Source organism: Eublepharis macularius, chromosome 7 (assembly GCF_028583425.1).
Source record: "Eublepharis macularius isolate TG4126 chromosome 7, MPM_Emac_v1.0, whole genome shotgun sequence".
Classification (NCBI taxonomy): Eukaryota; Metazoa; Chordata; class Lepidosauria; order Squamata; family Eublepharidae; genus Eublepharis; species Eublepharis macularius.
In genome coordinates, this window is record NC_072796.1 from 107640464 (window position 1) to 107661232 (window position 20769).

At 39.6% G+C, this 20769-nt stretch overlaps 1 protein-coding gene across 1 annotated transcript in view; it reads right to left on the bottom strand.

The window, feature by feature from the left end:
- The window catches only part of RUNX1T1 (RUNX1 partner transcriptional co-repressor 1), a 150996-nt gene that overhangs the window by 57615 nt on the left and 72612 nt on the right, over window positions 1–20769 (bottom strand). The window contains exons 2-4 of the mRNA XM_054985633.1: window positions 8818–8955; window positions 5987–6228; window positions 4814–4903 (exon numbers count right to left, since the gene is read on the bottom strand). Of these exons, the coding sequence (XP_054841608.1) occupies window positions 4814–4903; window positions 5987–6228; window positions 8818–8955 (470 nt within the window). The remainder of the gene's footprint in view (window positions 1–4813; window positions 4904–5986; window positions 6229–8817; window positions 8956–20769) is intronic.

The following is a 20769-nucleotide window of genomic DNA, read 5'->3' on the forward strand; positions in this document are numbered from 1 at the left end:
GTGGAGCCAGGAGAAGTTTGTATTGTTTATGGAGGGGAAGGACATTTGTGGAGTATAATACCATTGAGTCCACCCTTCAAAGCAACCATTTACTTCAGGGGAACTGATCTCTGCAGTGAAGAACATTTATAACTTCACAAGATCTCCAGGCCCCACTTAGAGGCTTGTAACCCTAACAAAAACTCATATTAAAAACAGAAAATATGTTCTTGGCATAAATTCTCCATTGAAACCCACCCTATTGCATTACATGTGTACCTTAGTGTGGCTTGTTAAGATGTAACATCATGCTATGGTTTGGCATGAGCCTCCAAGCCACACAATTTCTCCTTATTTCAATTCTCTGTTCATACTCAATTTCCTCTCCTTCCTTTCTTATTCAAGTCAAACCAGAGTTTGATGTCTCATGCACTGACAACTAGGGTCTGCACATTCCCAAAATGTCAAGTCTTGCAAGCCATGGCAAAACTAATCAAATTAATATAATCCAAATGGAATAATGATTCTTCTTTTTACATCATTTATTCATTGCCTTTCTTCCCAATGGGGACCCAAAGCACTTTACACCATTTTTCTCCATTTTATTCTCAAAACATCCCTGCAAGGTAGGTTAGGCTGAAAGAGTGTGACTGGCCCAAGATCATTCAGTGAGTTCCCATGGCAAAGTGGGGATTCGAATCTGGGTCTCTCAGATCTTAGTTCAACACTCTAACCACTACACAACATGTACTCTCATTTACTAATACTAATACTACTACTAATAATAATAATAGCAGCAGTTGATTTATACACCGCCCTTAAGGACAACTTAATGCCCACTCAGAGCGGTTTACAAAGTATGTCATTATCCCCACAACAAAACACCCTGTGAGGTGGGTGGGGCTGAGAGAGCTCAAGAGAGACGTGGCTAGCCCAAGATCACCCAGCTGGCTTCAAGTGAAGGATTGAGGAATCAAACCTGGCTCTCCAGATTGGAGTCCCGTGCTCTTAACCACTACACCAAACTGGCTCTCTTTGCAGCTTTAAGAACAGAACGGAAAAAACTGCAAGGTCACTTACAGTGTAATTCTGTATCTACTCCAGTCTAACACCACTGAAATCAATGAGATTAGACTGAAGTAACTCTGTACAGGATTGTGCTATTAGCCACCCTTCCAACTGTTTAACACTATAGGGTTGACGTATCATTTAGTGAGCACATCTTAGCTCCCTATGCATGTTCTGAGGCACTATCATTTTTTTTACTCTTCAAGTGTTCTAGAGTTCATCCCTAGCACTAAAAAGAAGTTCTGAGATTGAGCCATGGCTTAAATTAAGACCTGGATCCAAAACTGGCAGGGAAAAATTACAATTCTTTACTTTGCATGAGGTTAAGCCAACGACTTCATACAAGAAAAATGTGGTCAATAAACTAGAAAGAAATGAGAAGAAAAACAAAAATATATCAATTGCTAGTGGAAAACAGTGGGAAAAATCATCCAACTAAGAGTGTTTGTTTCATGAACATATTTTACAGATCACTGGGAAGGGACAATCTATGGAAAGGAAACCAAGAATTAATGGATTAATTGAAATGTTCCAGATAACCAGCAACAATTAATACACATCGATAGGAAAGGTCCAGTGCCTCCAACCATCTAACACAGAAAGCTTTCCAGACTTCCAAATTCAAGCTCCTGGGGGAGAATCTACCTCACTAGGTGAGCAGAGGAGTGCTTTAGCATCAAGAAATGATCAAAGGAGCTTTTTTAAAAAAGGAACTTGTAACATGCTATCTTAATCCTACAAACTTTCTTGTGCTCTAAATTTTAATTTAAGAGCACTTTCATCACAAGCCATGCTTTTTAATGCAGGATGAAAAGAGAACTTTCTAAACCAGAGCTACTTTCTGAAAAATTATTATTTGCAACCAGTTAGCATTTATCTGGCTATACAAGCATTGATCAGTACAGAAAAAAGGAACAAAAAACTGAATGTAGTATGGGAAAAGTAAAGTCTTAGAGAAAGGTTTCAGACCAATTCCAAACTAATAGCCTGTTTCAGCAATCTAAGGGCTCTACAGCTTTTCCTTCATAGACAGGTACCTATGATAAACATGTATAGCTTTTCACTGGTATTGAACCACAGTTTTTCTTCTCTGGAAGTTAAAGCACTGCACCTAAATTGATCCTTGAGTACCAAACTTTCTTAGATGTCAGACCTGCCCCACTAAGGGCATCAACTATGCCTGTATAATGTGGTCTAAATTAAAAATGTTCCCATTGAAATCAATGGTGAAGCCCAAAGATTGTCCTCTTCCTCGTCCAACTCTGGTCCCATATTCACAAAGGAGGGCATGATTCTGATTAACGCTACAACAAATCATGGAACACCAGGCCTGATATTAAGGTCCCAGTCAAGGAACAGAGATCTTATGTGATAAGGCGCACTGCCTGGGGTAACATCATTCTGCCCTATATACCTAAAAATTTGTAGGCACAAAATGAGACATTTGGTGATGGGACCTCAAAATGGAGCACTGTGTAAACCTCAAACAGACATGGCAAAGTAGGAGGGATGTAGCACTACTGTTTTTAACAGACAGTTCATACAGGGGATATGGAGTGCACAAAGGGAGCTCTGCTGGCCATGAATTTCCAAATGTAGGTAAGCATTCATTGGCACTGGAGAAGGCAATGGAAGTACAACTACCTTTGTGGCGGAACAGCAGTCATTTGACATCAACTATAGGCACTGCAGCCTAAACTCTCCTGGATCCTTTTTTGTTGTAGGATCAGGGTCAGGACCAGAAGGAAGCTACATAATAACTGGAGACAAAAAATCCAGTAAAACTCTCAGTAGTAGTCACTCCTTGACCTGTCTTAATTAATATTACCACGACTGCCATTAACAGATGAATCCCCAGATGTGGACATCAGCTACACTACTGATGGGTAAGAGGAGGCGAGGCAAGAGGGCGGAGTGCCTGAAATGGTAGCACTCTTTCAATCACTCACCTAATTGTAGCTGCTGACCATAACTGACCTTTCTTACCCATTTCACTTAACTTTCTCAAGGCAACTAGTATGGAGAAAGGAGTATTATCCTCCCCTGCAACACAGATGATAGGCAAGGCCTATGGCAAAACCAGAATCAGCAGTGACCCTTTGGAGGCTGCCGCCAATTTGTCTTCCTGTGCCTCTCAAGGGTACATGATGGATTACAATGCAACAGGTACTGAGTGTGATGTAGTGACAGAGAGAGCTCACCAGTCTGCCTGTCATGCTTTCAGAGCCTCAGAGATATTCAAACTATTGCTAAAAGTTTGTAACTAATAACATTATCCAGTAAGAACTGTTCTACCACTGCAGCCTGCTATCACAATCCTCATCAGATGACTCACCTGCTTTCAAGAGCCCTCTTATCTCATCTGTTTTCAGGACATGACAATATACATTGGGCTTGAAATTACTTGACTCTAGACTTCTTGAGTGCTTGGGCCCAGTAGGGACTGCCCCAGCCCTCCCCTCAAAAAACTGAGGTGCAGCAGAAAAAAATGGCCTCCATAATGACACTCCAGTTATGTCATGAAGTCTCTATGGTCTTTACCACAGAGATTGGAGAAAATTCCTAGAGCTCCACCCAGAGGTGACATCAGAGTCTCCCCAAACTCCACCTTCCCCATGCACCCACCCAATCTCCTGACATTTGCCTTGGCAGTATTGGGTACCCTACTTGAGACCTTCCCTGGCAGAGCTATGGAATTGGAACAGCAGAAGTGTGACAAAGTGAGCCTTAATTTCTCTTTATTGTTCTGCTTCCTCTTTATTCTCCTTATTGTCCTGCTTCTCCCTGTTTATTGATGGCAAATCAAACAACAGAAGTTTATACTATGGAAAAACTGCACACTCTGGGGGAGATATGGCTGAATGCAATGAAGTGTGATAGGCAAAATGATCAGTATCTAAATTAGAAAAATAAGGCTAATGCTTCATAAACTATTCATGCAGATTGGCACAACTGTCCTGTCTCAGGTGTGGTGGTGGGAAGAGCAATCTAATCTACCTCAGCAAGGCTTGAATCTTATATAAAATGGTGTTGTTCCATTGGACTGTGTTAAGCATGTCAATGAGTTTAAATTTCAACACCATATAACCTACCATGGTACTGAGCAAAATCTGAAGCCGCTCTTAAGGAGTTTTTCCCCAACTTAAGTGTTTCTTCCTCCAATGGCAGAATCGCCTAAATTGGTGGAGGGCTTCTTAGAATGTAATAAGGATCCTTAGTATGGAGAGATTTCACAGTATTGGGAGGAGGCTTTACTAAATCCCATATTTAGTCTCAAACCTGAGAACCATTTTTCCTGGAAGGCTATTTGACAACTGAATGAGGCATGGTAGCCCAGCACCTAACTTCCACCATCTAAAAGTCTTACAAGTTTTGTTGTGATATACACTGTTTTTCCATACACATTTGCTTTTTGTGGGCGAGGCAGCATCCCTCAGAGGAAAGATTTAGCTCAGAGTGCCTACAGTTGTTAACTCCTAAGTTAGCTATTGGTGAATTCAAATAGAACTATAAGCAAATAGAACTATAAGCAAATAGCATAAAGCATTGCACATAAGGTTAGAAAACTGACAGATTCCATGCCTATTTAGTGCTGAAGAAAAAGTTACTCCAGTACTGCCTCAGCCACTTAAGCTAAGAAAGGAAGCCCTTAAATGTTCATTCTCCTCAACTCTCTTAAAAAGAAAAAAAAACCCTGTAATACATATCTGTGACCTAGCAACAGTATGGTTTAAAATAGTTTCCAGATCAGTGATCAGTGCAATACCTTCAAAAATGGGATGACAAAAGGTCGCAGTGGGAAGTTAGTAGCTTCTTGCAGTTTGGAATGAAATTCTTCAATTGTCAAAGTAGAATTCTGTTGAATGAAAAGGGGAAAAAACTATAACACGAGTAAGAGAAATGAGACATAAAATACCTCTAAAGAGAAGTGTCCTTAATTATTGTGTATTATTAATATTGCAGTGCCAAATCCATTAAATTTACACTGTACAGGAAACACTGACACTATAGCTATGCCATTTCCCTGTAAACAGGCTTTACCACTGTGCTTCTTTTCCCACTGCAAATAACACTAGATAACCTTACCAGGAACAGCAAAATTGTAATGGTTTAAGATAATGTCTGACTTGCAGTCTTAAAAGTACAATCCAATGTGGAGTTACTCCAGTCTAAGCCCAGTGAAGTCAATGGTCTTAGACTGGAGTAACTATCCATAGGATTGCACTGTAAGTCTGTGCCTTTGAGTATAAGAAAGATATATCTGGAAGGGAGGAGGGTACAAAGTGATTCGAGTTGTGCATACTCGCACTACTTCTGTGCCCTGTACAATATGGGATAAAAGAATTGTTTCCATCACATCCTTTTGTTCATCTGTAATGTTATGCTTTCATTTCAGTCCCTCCAACTTCTGGCTTAACCAGGATGAACTTCTAAAATTAATTGTGGTATTCAAGCACATAACAGCTTGCCAGAGCTTTCCTGACATCTTTCAACTCACTTGAGGGGTTACCTTACCAACATGCACATGCACAATAATAAAACAGTAACCTTGAAGTGATTGTGTACGTGACTGAGTCAAGATCTTTTTTGTGCAAAGAACTTGTAAGAGTTTCAGACTAGGACATGAAAAGACCTGAATTCAAATCCCCACTCAGCCACAAAGCTCATGGGTGATGAACTATTCTTTCCGTCTATCCTACCTTAAGAGGGCAACTGAAGCTAAAACACCACTGCAAAAAAACTGAGACACACAGTGAAATCCTCAGCAGAGTTATCAATGGGCTTAGACTAGTAACTCTGCTTAGGATTTTACTGACAAATGACATAAATGCATTGCAGCTAGTGGTACATGATGGAACTATGAAAGACAGTATTTTCAAGAAAAGGCCAAACCACAACAGCAAAAACCACAATCACCAATTCACTTTCCCTCACTTACCACAAGTCCTAGCACGAGGGTGCGCACTCTCTCCCCAATCTCTGGTGAAATGTCATTGCCAAACTGCTGTAAAGTTGTAAGAAATCTTTTCAGTTTACTTAGCTGCCGAGCTCCACAAGCTGGTGGTAACTGCTGATTAGCCAAAGAGGATGAGGACGATGAGGAAGGCCCATTACTAAAGCCATTAGGTGGAGACGGAGCCCCATTCAATGCTGTTGGTGAATGGCTTGTGCCATTGGTTACTGGAAAGCAAAAATATGGAGCAAGTCAAAGAAGATTTCATTTACATAATGAGCTTAATCTTGTACGGGAATATTTTTAGCTTTTCTGCAATTTGAGCATGGGCTAATCACTAGAAACATTTTAAGTCCAGAGGAAATACTGTTATATTTCTTTGTTACTCTACTGCCAAATCCTTCTATCGTTCTACATTGTGTATTCATCTGAATGGCTACATTTATTTCTGTATATTTTTTAGCCATGTTTTAAACACACAATGTTGACTTGGCTGTTGTCTTCAATATAGCGCATGATTAATTTCAATGAGACAAAACCCCTGGAATAGAAGTGACTTTTCTTGTTTCAAATAAAGATGTGTTATTGTGATTGATTTGTAATATGAATAGGAGAGAAATTCCACCCATTTCCTCAAGCTCTGCTAGGGATAACAAATCAGAATCAGATTCTGAATTCTGTTAGGGATAATAGACAACCCCTCTTTTCACTTTCTGCACAAGTTTCCATTAGTGAAACCAAAAGAACTGTCCTTTCTTCCTTCAAACTTTGGTGGTAGCAGGTATAAACTTACTCTAGCAGGTATAAACTCATTTGTGACATTAACATCCAGGCCAAATAAATTCTCAAATAAGACCGGCAATGATTTGTGGGTAAAAAGCCAATTCCTGAGTCGGCCTCCACACTTATGATGTTGGCCACAGTAACTTTCCACATTTAAACAAAACACTTTGCTAAGGATAATAAGGAGAAGCATTAGTTGAAAGCCACAGTGCCAAAAGCCATCTGAGCAGGTGCAGGGATCCTCCTTTTCAAACTATACTTCAACAATAGGAAATGAAACAAAACTGCTAACAGGCCAACTATTTCTCAGTCCACACACTTAAGACAAGGGACTACATAATAGAATTTCGCTGACTCTAAGGTAGGGAGCCCTCAAAATGATGCCCACCAATGCCTTTCCTGGTGCCTGCCAAGTATTTTTACCCTGCTGCAAGGTGACATAAGAACTCAGATCCACCATATGAGCAGATCATACAGTGTAAGAGAATCGAAATCAGTGGGAGACAATTGGATATATGTAGAGAAGTCATCATTTTCTGTATTGGACACAATTAGGGTTGCCAGATTCCCCTACCTTCAAACTGGGGTGGCAGGGCATGCCAGACAGGCAGGGGATCTGGTTCTTCTCGCATGTGCACCTGTGAAGTATTCATGTGCACTGCGCATGAATAATAATATTGATGGTTGTTGGGGGTTTTCCGGGCTGTATTGCCGTGGTCTTGGCATTGTAGTTCCTGACGTTTCGCCAGCAGCTGTGGCTGGCATCTTCAGAGGTGTAGCACCAAAAGACAGAGATCTCTCAGTCTTTTGGTGCTACACCTCTGAAGATGCCAGCCACAGCTGCTGGCGAAACGTCAGGAACTACAATGCCAAGACCACGGCAATACAGCCCGGAAAACCCCCAGCAACCATCGTTCTCCGGACGTGAAAGCCTTCGACAATACAATAATAATATTACTTTCAGTTCAAACAGGAAGTGATGGGGGCTCATCCAAATATGTTTTGGGTTGATTCATAAAGAATCACCTCTGCTGAGACCCCATTGCTTCTGGTCTGAACCAAAGTGATATCATAGGAAATCCCAGAGAGTATGTGCGTGGCATTTCGCTGCCAGCTTCCTCATACCTTTCCTTCCTCCCACCAGCCAGGTGAGTGGTGGCAGGGGTAGGCAGCTGGGGGCTGGCAACCCTAATTACAACAGAGCTATTTAGGCAGCTTTTAGCCAGAGCTGGAGCTTAACCTGTTGGCTTTATTTTTGTGGATACTGAAACTGGAGTGCTTTTATTGTTATGATTGTATTTCTATCAAATCCAAGATTGCCTTGAGACCCATGCAGCAGAAAGCATAGCATATACATTTCTAAACAAAAAACCAAAAAAAAAACCCCTCTCTTGTTTGGAGTGTTGAAAATCATACACAAATGTTATCCAGCCTCTACTCCCAACGCGTTCACATTTGGTGACCCTGCCACCATACAGTACAATGGAGAGAGACCCTGAAAGCAAAGGTGAGGATTTAGCAGTATAGTTCTGATGAGCCGCATGCTGGGTTTCAAGCAAGCAAATAAAAAAATGATGCCTGGGTTGAAAAGGCTGATCAAATTATTTTAAAGAAGCAACCTTTTCCTCCTCCTCCTAAGAGATACATATCATGTAGCTATCCAAAAACAACAGTAATAAAGACTCTGTTACTATAAAGTTTGGCCTCATAAAAGTTTCCACAATTCTCACAAACAAGCTAAGGATTAAACATTGAGGCAACAGCGCAAGAGGAAGAGAACTGTAACTGTTCCTTTAAAGAGTACAGAATCTATTGGAGTGACCCAATTTCTGAGCTTAATGACTATTAATATATTAAAATTATGACTAATCCCTTCTCATCTTGGTTTCATTCAACTGCCTTAGCACATAACAATGAACGGCTTTTCCCACACGGTAGTTCAGACTTCCTTCGTCCTCCTTTTCTGTGGTTTGCCTATAGCAAGTATCTAACTTTTATATGCAGAAGAATATATGGAACAAAGGTATAATTACACGTTGTGGGCGTGAAGGAACTGGTTCTTGGGGCTCCTTGGGTTGTGGGAGGAGGTGGCATTGTTGGGGGAGTCAGCCTGGATTGTGTCTTCACATCCACAGGTGAGTCTGGCATTGTGGAATGCTTCTCAATGCGATCTGAAACATACACAGACATTTATTTTATTTTTTCCCTTTACAGGCAAATAAACCCTTAAAGAAACAACAACAGCAAAACAGACTACAATATAAAAATTCTAAATGCTTTTAAAACTGAGTAGGTTCCCCCCCCCACTTCAAATAGTTTTTGATATATCATACCTAGATGGGAGAGCCTCATTTATAACTGTGCTGTATTTCTGATCTCTGTTCCAGCAGAGTTCAGATGAGTGCCAGAGTGTACTGAAGCTAGAATAATGAATGTCATGATGGTGCCATCAGAATTAAAACCTGACCTTGTGCCGATGAGTATTGGTCATACAGATGGCCTTGCTTATGTATTAGTCTTCACTTGCTGTTTATCTTTTATTTTTCTATGGCTGCAATCTTTTTTCTATGGCTTACCTGCTCCAGAGATCTCACTAAGCCCCACTTTCAGGCAAGACGGCAGTAGACTGCAGCCTTACAGTTTGATCCTATGTGATTCTATATTTGGTTCAAACAAAACTAGTTGTCATTGTCTCAAAGTAAATAGAATTAGAGTGTGAGACTGTTGGATACTAGTTCAGATATCCTTGGCCATGTTTGATACTTTATCTTCTGGTTTCACATTTAAAAAGTCGATTAATATGTCCTATAAAGGGTAACTGGGGATTTTTAAAAATGTATATAAGTTTCACATCTAGGGGCACAAAGCAGGGTCAGGTGCATATTGCAGCTTTTGTGCCATATTCCAGTCTAGATTATCCTCTCTTAATGTGCAATGCAGGTATCAACAATCATGACTTTCCATCCTGTCCACTGGGGACACCAGCCCTGATGAACGTTAATGTGAGGGTACGACATGTCCACAGGGAACACACAGATATGCATATAGCTGGATGGCATACTATCTGGAGATCAAACTGCATGATTTGGACATAAGTGTGCTGGATTTTATACATCTGAGATCTTAGAGGTGATAAAGGTATGATCTCACTCCTCCATTAGGTACAGGAAGCAGATTCTGGAGAAGATAATGTGACTGGGGCCTGTGTTAAATTTTTACATGATATCACATTGTAATTTCACTAGTGCAAAAATAGTCTTACAAGATATACTTAAGATAAATATTCTTCCAGGTTATCTGCATGAAAACTAAAACAATTATCAACTTGAAATCAAACTTTAATGGACTATTCATATGAGCAGTTTGATGGAACTTTCGGTGAGAATAATAAGGCAAATAATGTATATTTGGGCTTTAATGAAAAACGAATGATTATTTATATGGCAATGCTATATTGTGACTTTTCTACAGTAATGTTGCTTTACTGTTTCACAGTTTCCCTATTTACACCTCAATAAACATTTGTACTTACAATTCCTTAGCCACGCTACCCTCTTGGCAGCATAGATATACTATTAAAGTGATATAAAATTTTATAACAATAAATAGAAAACCTAAATAAATTGGCCCCAAACTGAAAGCTTAAAAATATAGCCAATTCAGTTTGAGTTGGTATTTGATTTATTTCATGGTTCAAGGGAGGGAAGAAATTGGAAAATCCTAAGATAAGCACTTTTGAACTTTCTGTAAAAAGCAAGGCTGAGAGTTAGCACACATATGGAAGAGAAATAAATTTAAGGAAAGCTTTTGGGCACGTTCCATAGGGAAGAGTTTCTGTGTGATCCTCATCAAATTAAGGAGTCAGAAAAGAACATTACCTTGTTCCAATTTAACAATGCTAAGAAACTACAAACTGTAGACAATTCTCACTCCAGTCTCGCCTCTTCCAATTCCAGTTAAAAAATCCTACAATCAACATTTTTAAAGGGTTTTTTAATTTAGAATGAAAATCAGAAGGTGAGAATCCTAATTTGATTATCATTCCAATAAAGTAAGTTTTCATAAAATTAAAACTTCAAAATTTGCAGTCTCTGGGCACAAAAGCAGTAAGACATCTACAAATATAGGAGACAATGAGTGTTGCAAACTGAACAAACAAAACAGTGTCTATGAAGCAATTTGCTGGACTTAGCTGTGATCAAATATTTAACAAGCAAGGATGACAAACTTTAAAGAGGAGGAGGAAGGGGGAGGAAATGAGTCTCAAAATGTTAATTGTTTCTTGCACTCACCTCCACCAACCTCAGCAACAAGACAATAAACAGCTTTCAGTTTTAAGCTGCGCTAGAGGAAGAGAGACATGGAAAAGAAATACTGGCTCTCCTAAATAAAGGCAAATATTTCTGCCATGCCAAGAAAGGAGAGAGAAAGAGAGGCTTGCCAGAGCTGGCCAGGAGATAACATTGGCAACTGCTGGCCCATCTGGTTTTCATTCTGCTAACACTCACACTGAAGTGTTGGAGAATGTATTCCAGGTATACAAATCTGAAGCAGCCTAGTGTAAGCATAGTCCTGAGCAGCAAGGGAGTAGTGGATGGTGGAGGGAGAAAGTCATACTTCACTAACATTCTCTGTTACTCATGAAATAATAGGAACAGTCCATATCCTCCAACAGCTCTTTATCATTTAAAGAGCAATTCCTTCCCATGCACACAATCACAGCTTTCTATATGTATCTCTTCAGAGCCTGCTGTTAAATGGGTTGACATCAGGACACAGAAAAGAAACAGAATCTAGGAAAGAGAACTTAGCAAAGGCCAGGACCCTAAATATTTCACATTATGTTACGTAAACAGATGTTGCCTGCAAATCTGATGCATTATTTGTGCCATCTTTTTTACTGAATTAACTTCCGAATCCTAACCTTTTCATATGACAGGACACTCTTAAAGTTATTCTGAGGCACAAATGATCACACATCAGCAATCAATAATTTTTCATAAATCTGTAGCATGACCATGAATATAATGTATCTTTACTAAACTTTCTCAATTCTCTGCTAGTTAACATTAATCAATATACTTCAACTTCTTTGGGCCATTAAGAAGTAAATGCTTATTAAGAATTTTTCATATAAAGTGTGCAATTCTACAATGTTTATGACACTATTTAGGCTTTTCAAATACAAAATAACTAACACAGTGACATGCTGGAGATTGGGAATTAATCTACCTTCTTCACAATCCCATACCTTCACATTCCAAACACCCCTTGGAGACAAAGCAGGAGAGGTTTGCATGATATATTTATTTGTTTTTGAAACTACAGGTCAGAGTCCACCAGGTAAACAAAATGGTGGCTCAGGGATAGAGCCACCCAAAAGTGAAGGCCATCACTTCTGGTTGAAAAATGGAAGTGATGGGGCCTCAGCAGGAACAAAACTGACCCACTGAGACCCTGTGGTTTTCAACTGGAAGTGTGTCATTGAGGCATCCTGCACACCATTTCACCATGGCTGATTCCACACGGCTTACCTAAAGCCAGGACGTTGCGGAACATGCCGGGAAAAAAACGTGGAAGATCGCGTTTTCTCGCTCGAGTTTTGCGTGACATCCGCAACGTCCTGGCTTCAGGTAAGTCGTGCGGAATTGGCCCATGTATCCTCGTGAGCCCCAACCTGCCTCCCCACTCCTCCTGCGTCCAACCAGATAGGTGAGTAGGGTTGGGTGGGGGGGTGAAAAGTGGTGGTAGTTGGGGTCCTCCATCCCACCAGGGGGGTGGAATCCCTACAAATGATCCAGAAGGTAGATCCTGGAAGGCCAGTTGCAGAGCACACAGACAATCTCTGTTGAGCTGAAGTGAGCAGTTACTGCATAAGCTTACAAGTTTCCTGCTACCAACTCATAGCACAGTGTCACAACCACAAAGCAAGAATTTCAGTGCAGTCCTATGCAGAGTTCCCCCCGTCTGAGCCCATTTATTCTATGGACTTAGAAGGCTATAACTTTGCTTAGGATTGCATTAGTAAGTCTGTATCAAGAAAGATTGATGAACCAGGTAAAATGAGTCAAATCAGGTATAAATGCACAAAAACAAAGCAATGATGAAGGAATCAGAAGACCTTCTATGAAACAATTTACCAAGCTTACATATGAGTAACTTTGCATGATAGACTGTGAAAGTGGCAGTGAACTCATCTATTTCAATAGAATTTAATTCCCATCCATGGAGGTCACTGGGGTCATCACAAGCATTACTTGTTAGTTCCATTATCAGATTGTTGATTACAATATCCAGATTGTTGATTACAATGTTGGAAGACACACATAGATATTTTAGCTTTAGCTTTGATTGGATTTACACAGCCAATCAGGTGAATTCACAACCTGATTTTTTAAAATTTGAATCATTAGATATGTGTGTGTGTGTGTGCATTTCCCCACCACTCCAGTTAGACATCTGCTAAGAATGATGACCTGATGATGCCCGGCTACTTTGCAAATTTGCATTTACTTACCCCATTACATTGTTTATTGAAATGTTTCTGAAATTGACTGTACTGACTCACACTGTAATCTGCCTTGAGTCTCAGTGAGAAAGGCAGACTATAAATAAAGTAAATTTAACTCTGAAGCTGCTGAACTTGCTTAATACTGTACTGGCAATGACTTCCATTCATAGTTATTGAAAGAATGGTTTGGATCCAACCAGATTTTATGCCGGTGAAAAAGAAAGCAGAACTTCCCTTTGACCACAAAAGGCTATATTGGGTATGATGGGTTCTGCATGTACAAAAGCCATGAGGAACAGGAGCTGTAGCATGAAGAGAAACTGGTTGAGAAAAAGCTGGCTGGATCTAATCCAATGAATTTTTAAGGAAATGAAATTTATCCATGGAAGGACAAAGCACTGGAGATTTTTCCATCCCACATCTCTGTTCATAAATGGGGAGATACTCAGATTGTGAAATTGCTTTTTCAATAGCGAAGCCATTGTAGGAGTACCTAAATATCTCCACTCCAAAGACTAGCTACAGGCAGATATATAGAGAGAGTTAAGAAGGAAGAAGTAGAGATTGCAAAGTCAGACAGAGAGAAAAAACAGAGAAGATCAGGCACAGAGAAGGCACAAAATATGCATCTCATCATACCCAGTAATGGCAAGAAAAGGAATATTGGCAAGAACTCGCTGCTGGAGGGATGGAAGCTGGTCCACTGCAGTTGCTCCTGGCCTGTAGATGAACTTCTCTCACCAAGCCCATCATCATACTACCAGCTCAACTGAACATTGTTTGCTCTGATCTGCCTCTGCAAGTTGCACTGTGCTACGCTAATGAAATGACTGAAGCCTGTCAGGCTAACTGCCTGAAGAAAAGAATCCTTTCCCTTTAATAGAGGCTTAAAGGGATGATATTTACCAGGTGATATTTACTTCCATGCCATGAAGCTTCAGCTGCCCATTGTCATACATTAAGCCTCTATTAAAGGGCCAGGACGTTTTCCTCCAGGCCTGTTGGGAATTCTAACCATGAGTGTCATACCAGCAGCTCTGCTTTAATCAGAGCAGACTGGAGCCTACCTAAGCACAGGCCTGAGCTTATGCTGCCAAGTCGGTTTTTGTGTGCTATTCTCACTGTCATAAACCAAATCACGGAGGCTAAGAAACTTATCAGAGGCCATTTTGAATTTCTAACAAGGGCTAGTATGGTGTATATACACACAAGCCTTTGAACTTTCTTCTGCTCAGTCTGGCGCCTGAGGCAAGTGTTCCAAGCAGCAAAGACTAAAATGGTACCCTAAAATCAGTGTTCCAAGCTGAGAAGTTGTGGTCAGAGCTAATATTGGCAGGTCAGTTGTGCTCAATCTCAAATCACCGCATGATCCATTAGTCTCTCTGTCCCCATGGCACAGAATTGTTTAGACAAGCTGCGAGGATGAAAAAAGTATGCTGCCTGTTTCCTTAGAAGCTGTTAGCACTGTGCTTCACAATCATTCTGCAGTGAAATTCTGTGGACTAATTCTTGCCTTTCAACAACATTAAAAACTGAGACACAAAAGCTCCATATCTATCTGGATCTTCTTTCCCCACTAACAGTTCAGAATGGGCCTAGTTTTCGGATGGGTAGGCATATTGGTCTGCAGTAGAACAGCGTCTAGTAGCACCTTAAAGACCAGCAAGATTTTCAGGGTCTAAGCCTTTGAGAATCAAAACTTCTTCATCAGATACAGCCATCTGAGGAAGGGAGCTTTGACTCTTGAAAGATTATGCCCTGAAAATCTTGCTGGTCTTTAAGGTGCTACTAGACTCAAATCTTGCAACTCAGAATGGGCAGGTAACTTAATTATATAGGTAATTAGGATTTGCCAGACCATGAAAACAAGTGCACATTACAGGGTCAAAGTAAAATACCTCATTTCACCTATTGGCCCTCGGAATTAAAGGTCTTCTGCCTTGGGGGTTAATGAAATTCCTGATATAGGTAAAGGGCTCTAGCAAATCATAAGCAGGTTGGAGTTGTTTTGTATTTTTAAGAGTTTAGTCATAATATACTGCCTCTTTATGTTAGTTATGTTATGTTTCAGCTTCACAAACTTTAAAGCAGTGTGTGTGTGTGCTCAGTTTAAAAAATACTGAGAGTACTCAATTTTCTTCAAACCTGACTTAAGCAAAATAGCTTCTCAAGATTCAGGGAAGATCTGGGTGGAACTCATTCTTCTCCGTACTTTGCAATAAATTCATGATGAGGGTAGATGGTAAAAAAACAGTCCAAACCCAACCTATGTGCAAATATCTCTTTGGTAACAGGAGAGTCTTAAGATAAATTCATAAAACATGTTTCAAGCATGCAAACATCTCCTCCATTTGTTTTGAGTTATATTTTAAAAATGAAATATACATTCCTGAATCTCTTTTAGCAGCAAAGAGCTAGAAGCTGTGATTTAATCACAGAAGCATTTTGCCCCACTCTAAATTAAAGAATGCTGTAAAACCAACTCTAAATTATGACGTTTCTTCAGAAGATTGTTTTGGTTTCTGACACTGAACTGTTCTTTGTCATACATTCGGTTCTTATTATGGGAATTATTTTTAACTCTGTATTTAACTTTTAGGTGAACTGTGATATGTATTGCGAGTGTTTCCAACATTATAAAAAATAAATATGGAGACCGAAGAAGACCACTAAGAAAAACATGTGCCCAGCAGAGGAAGGAAAAAAGAAATATCTCTATAGTCAAGATCATTTACTTCACTTCCCGTATCTTAATGGTTTAATCCATTTTTAAAACAATATGGCCTTTCATATATGGTAAAATTTCAGCTTACATGGAAAACATCCAACATGAGTGCATCAAGGAAGGCTGATGTATGGAACAAACTATGGAATATGTAAATACGCAACTGATGCCTCCTCAATAGCCAATTCAATGTCAGGCAGTTCTGCCAGTGGTATGTTTTCAATTTCCTTTTGAAAATAAAAAACGTAGGATATAATAAGCAGTGGCATTTATTTTACTGTTAGCTAGTTTAAAGAGTTCCAGATGTATATCCAGGCCTGAAAGATTCTTAAAAAATATTCTTCACTGATTGTAACTTGTGTTCTTCTGCAAAGCCATAGAAACCTCTAATACTGGCAAAATCTAACACTTTTAGTTTTCCTCCAGACTGCAGTCCAGCAACTAACAATAAGAAACTTTCAATGCTTGATGTGTACAAAAGGGAAAATACCAGATAGACACAAGACAAGCCGACATGTGGTAGCACTATGCCTGCACGTCTCATCACCGCCATTTGGTTTGTATAATGTTAGTAAGTTAAAAGTTGTGATGGGGTTAATGTACATCATTAAGAAAGAGTTATGCTATTCCGCAGATCATATAGCATGATTACATAGGGAACAGTAGAAAGAGAAGATACAAATATACTGAAACTGGATTAAATGAAGGCAACGTGTTATTAACAGTTTAGGATGACACATTTCCTATGCAGATCTCAAATCACTTTGTAAAAGATCTTTCTATATACTGAGAATATTTTTATTCTGCCCTTCCTGTTACTAGTCGCAGTGACTAAAGGGAATCATGGCAATGTAAGGGCAATAAACCTCTGAAATCCAGTCAGCATCAATGGAAGGCCTCTCTGCTGTTCGTTGGTCCTCTAGGGCAACTAGTTGGCTGTGTGAACAAGATGGACCATTGGTCTGATCCAGCATGGCTCTTCTTATGCCCCCCCGCCCCTGAACTGAGAGTGGCATATATGACTGTGAGGCAGGTTATGCTGAGAGAGAATGACTGGTCCAAGATCATACAATGAGTTTAAAAGCAAAATAGGGATAAAACTTAAATTTCCCAGATCCTAGTTCAACACGCTAAATATAACAATATAATCCATAGTGGTGAGTCTGGGCTTTCCTATGTCATAAAGCAGAAAAATACAGATCGTTTTGATCTTTAAGTTGTGAGTTTCTCTGAAGGGAACTTCATTTTTACTGACCATGGACAATGACAGATTTTTTAAAAAACAGGGTTTCCTTTTATTTACTGGGAGAATAAATTACTGATTTATAAAAGTATCAATTAATACAGTACTGAAAATTATATATTTTAAAAGTTACTTAAATACATCTTCAATTTGATAGTTTTTCAGCAATATGATCCTTGATCATTTTAAAGAAAAGTGAACATCATGAAAAAAAAAAGCTTCGGTCTGCACTAGTATGTTTTATCCTTGGTTAAGCCAAACAAAAACTATAAAATAACCTTCTGAGTTGGTAGATTGTTTGTTTTGCAAGGCAAGCTAAGCAAACAATAAACACAACTTCTATATTCCAAAATGTTACAGATTCTTCATGAGACAAAGACACTCTGCCTTTTGTTCATTTCTCAAAGATCAGCCCTCATACCACAACACTTTTAAACACAGCCCCAAAACTGTGAAACTAGCTGACCACACAGTCCTTCAGATCTTGGCCTACAAACTGTATATCCATTCTCTACTTTTCATTAGCCAGCTCTATCATGATTTGAAAATTTAACTGAACAGAAATCCACTGTAGCATGTGTTGATACAGAGATTTTACAATAAGTGTTAATGTTTTAAATTAGAACAAACGGGGCTTTCTCAAAACTTTTTTTTTTAAACTTCATGATTTAAAGCCTAGTAGGTACCAAACCAAGCTTGGGTGTCACAGTAAAGCAAATGTTATTAGTGGGAAGAATAATCAAGATTTATGGTTCTGACTCATCACTGGTGTGTGCAGTCAGGTATATCGACCCAATAAAATGTCATCGTTTTCCATCATCCGATTGGGTCAGCAATATTACACTGAAAGGCTTCCCAATAGTTTCCTGACAATTTTCATCTAATAATAATCCAAAAAAATCTGGAATCGGGTTCAGAGGCTTCTTTTCAGTCTGATACAATATTAACGAACACTGAAATTTCCTCTGTTATTACAGCAATGATTTTTTAACAATTCACGTTGTACAGATCCCTATGCTTCTTTGGTATTTCCTATTCGCACAGACTTAGTAAAGCATAATATTCTTCTCTACTCCATAAAGGCAACCGAACAATGCTATTGTTCATATGTGAATATGATCAATATTCTTGATCATAGGAATATTAGTCTATTGAAGTCAGTGGACTTTGAACAATGTAACTCCACTTAACATTCCACCATTAGTTGTTTGGATAGATAGATGACTTGACTTCAATTTTCAATAAAATAATAAGATAAAATTTTCAAAACGCTGATCATGATACGTTTTTTCTGGGAAAAGAGGTGGTGAAACTCTCAAGAGGGAAATGAGGGGAACTGATCTCTGTCTGGAGATCGGGGGTGGGGCCACCAGTCACATGAGTATTTTCAAGAGGTGCCGGAACTTGGTTCCACTGAGTTCCGGCTGAAAAAAAGCCCTGATGATACATGCAATATTTCACGTGCTAGATTATCCTATAACCTTTACTGAGAAAATTAACCGCAGATGATCCAGACTAAATTGGCAATTTCCTCCAATTCCTCCATCCTGTTGTCCTGCTGAACACATCTCTCATGTTGTTTCCCTGCCCCACAGAAGCAGCACCTTGTAGAGATCAGTAGGCTGGAGTGGGAGGAGGGAGGCAAGAAAGTTCCATTCTACTGATGGAAAATTTAGCTCAGATCCAACTCAGTCTAATGCCATAGTTAACACCATCCCACATGACTTGTGACCTACAAGGTGAATGCAATCCACAAACCACATGTCATAGACAGCCCAGGTACATTACAGTTCTTCTGCATTACCGATCTGCATTACATTTCTTCTGATTTTGCAGCACCTAGCTGGTAGCAAATAATTCATTGATGGTGGGCTGTGATCAATTTGGCAGGTCAATAGTTTTAGCATAAGAATATAAAAACTACTGTGTTACATCAGATAAAACACCCATGAAGCCCAGCACCCTACAAATTTATGATGCTCATCTAGGATGTGATGGAAACTTAGATCTGTTCTTTATAAATTTAACTAACCATTTTAAAGTAACACAAAATATTTATTCTAACGTACATTGCAACACCCATCAGCAATGAGATTCATAAATGCATCGAGTCATTCAATGTACCAACTGTCCATCAATTTCATAAGATGTCTGTGAATTCTAATGATATATGGGCAGACAGTAAACTTGATTCTACTCATGGAGTTTGATCCAAAGAAGTGCAAAGATCCCCTTGCAGAACAGATCTTTTCTCCCTTTCCCTTCCTGCTGTAGGCTCCTAAATGGACCAGGACCAGCATACCTGACGGACCTCCTCTCCCCGTACACAGCCCAGAGAGTGCTTAGATCAGCAGAAAAACACCTACTGGTGGGCCCCAGCCCCAGGGAGGCTCAACTGGCCTCAACCAGGGCCAGTGTGTTTTCGGTCCTGGCCCCAACCTGGTGGAACTCTCTGTTGGAAGACACTCGGGCCTGCCAAGACCTTGTGTCCTTTCGGCAGGCCTGCAAGACAAAGATGTTCCGCCAGGCATTTGGATGAGGCCAGCATTTAGATCCACTAAATCAGCCTCCCTGCTGGTCTCCTACCACTGGGGGGGGGCAATATGACCATCTGCCCCCACATATGACTAGTGACCAACTGAGCAGCAACTCATGTCTCTACCCCCTCTCTTCTCCTTATGTAGGTTGCAGGAAAGGGTGAAGGGAATCTCGTCCCTGAACACCAGGAACTTATGTTGTGGAGCTATGTTTTATGCTGCTGAACTTGGATCTTGTGATTTTGTGATTTTACTATTTTATTTATGTATTTATTTGTATGCACCCTGAGCCTGCTTGCAGGGAGGGTGGACTATAAATGTAATAACAATAACAACAACAACAAAACAATAATACAATACACCAAAAAGCAAATACTTAGGAATCATATTCCACTCAGAAACAGTTTGGGGTGCAACTCCTCATGTTAATTTCCTCTTTGCTTCCCAAATGCTCTGTCAGTTTCATCTCCCCTTCTAAAAGGCAAAGAAGAAACAAACCTTCTGAGCAGCAATCTCCCTGGCTCTGAAGAGAGGGGAAATTTTTAAAACTCAGCTTTCCGGCTAACATTGCAACTCCCTTCATGTGTTCCTCCTCATGAAATTCATCTCTTGTAGCTTGGCTCTGTGACAATCTTTTCAGTGAATAATATTTTCTACTTGAACTTCAAGATCTCTGTCCTGGTTCGACATACACACTCAAATATTGGTTTGCCCTAATGCATTTATTTGTACTGACTTATTCTGCCATTGTTTTGTCCAGTCCAACTCTCTGAAGAGATATCAAATAATTAGCTGACATCTCTAAATATAGCTACTTCGCTTTTTAGTGCTCTCTTAAGCTTATTCTGTCTGACTGCATTGTTTTTATGTTTTGCAATCTGCCTTGCAATTCAGTGAGAAAATTGCACTATATATAAAGTAAATAAAATAAAATAATAAATAATAGTTGTCTAAGTAAATATTAATGGA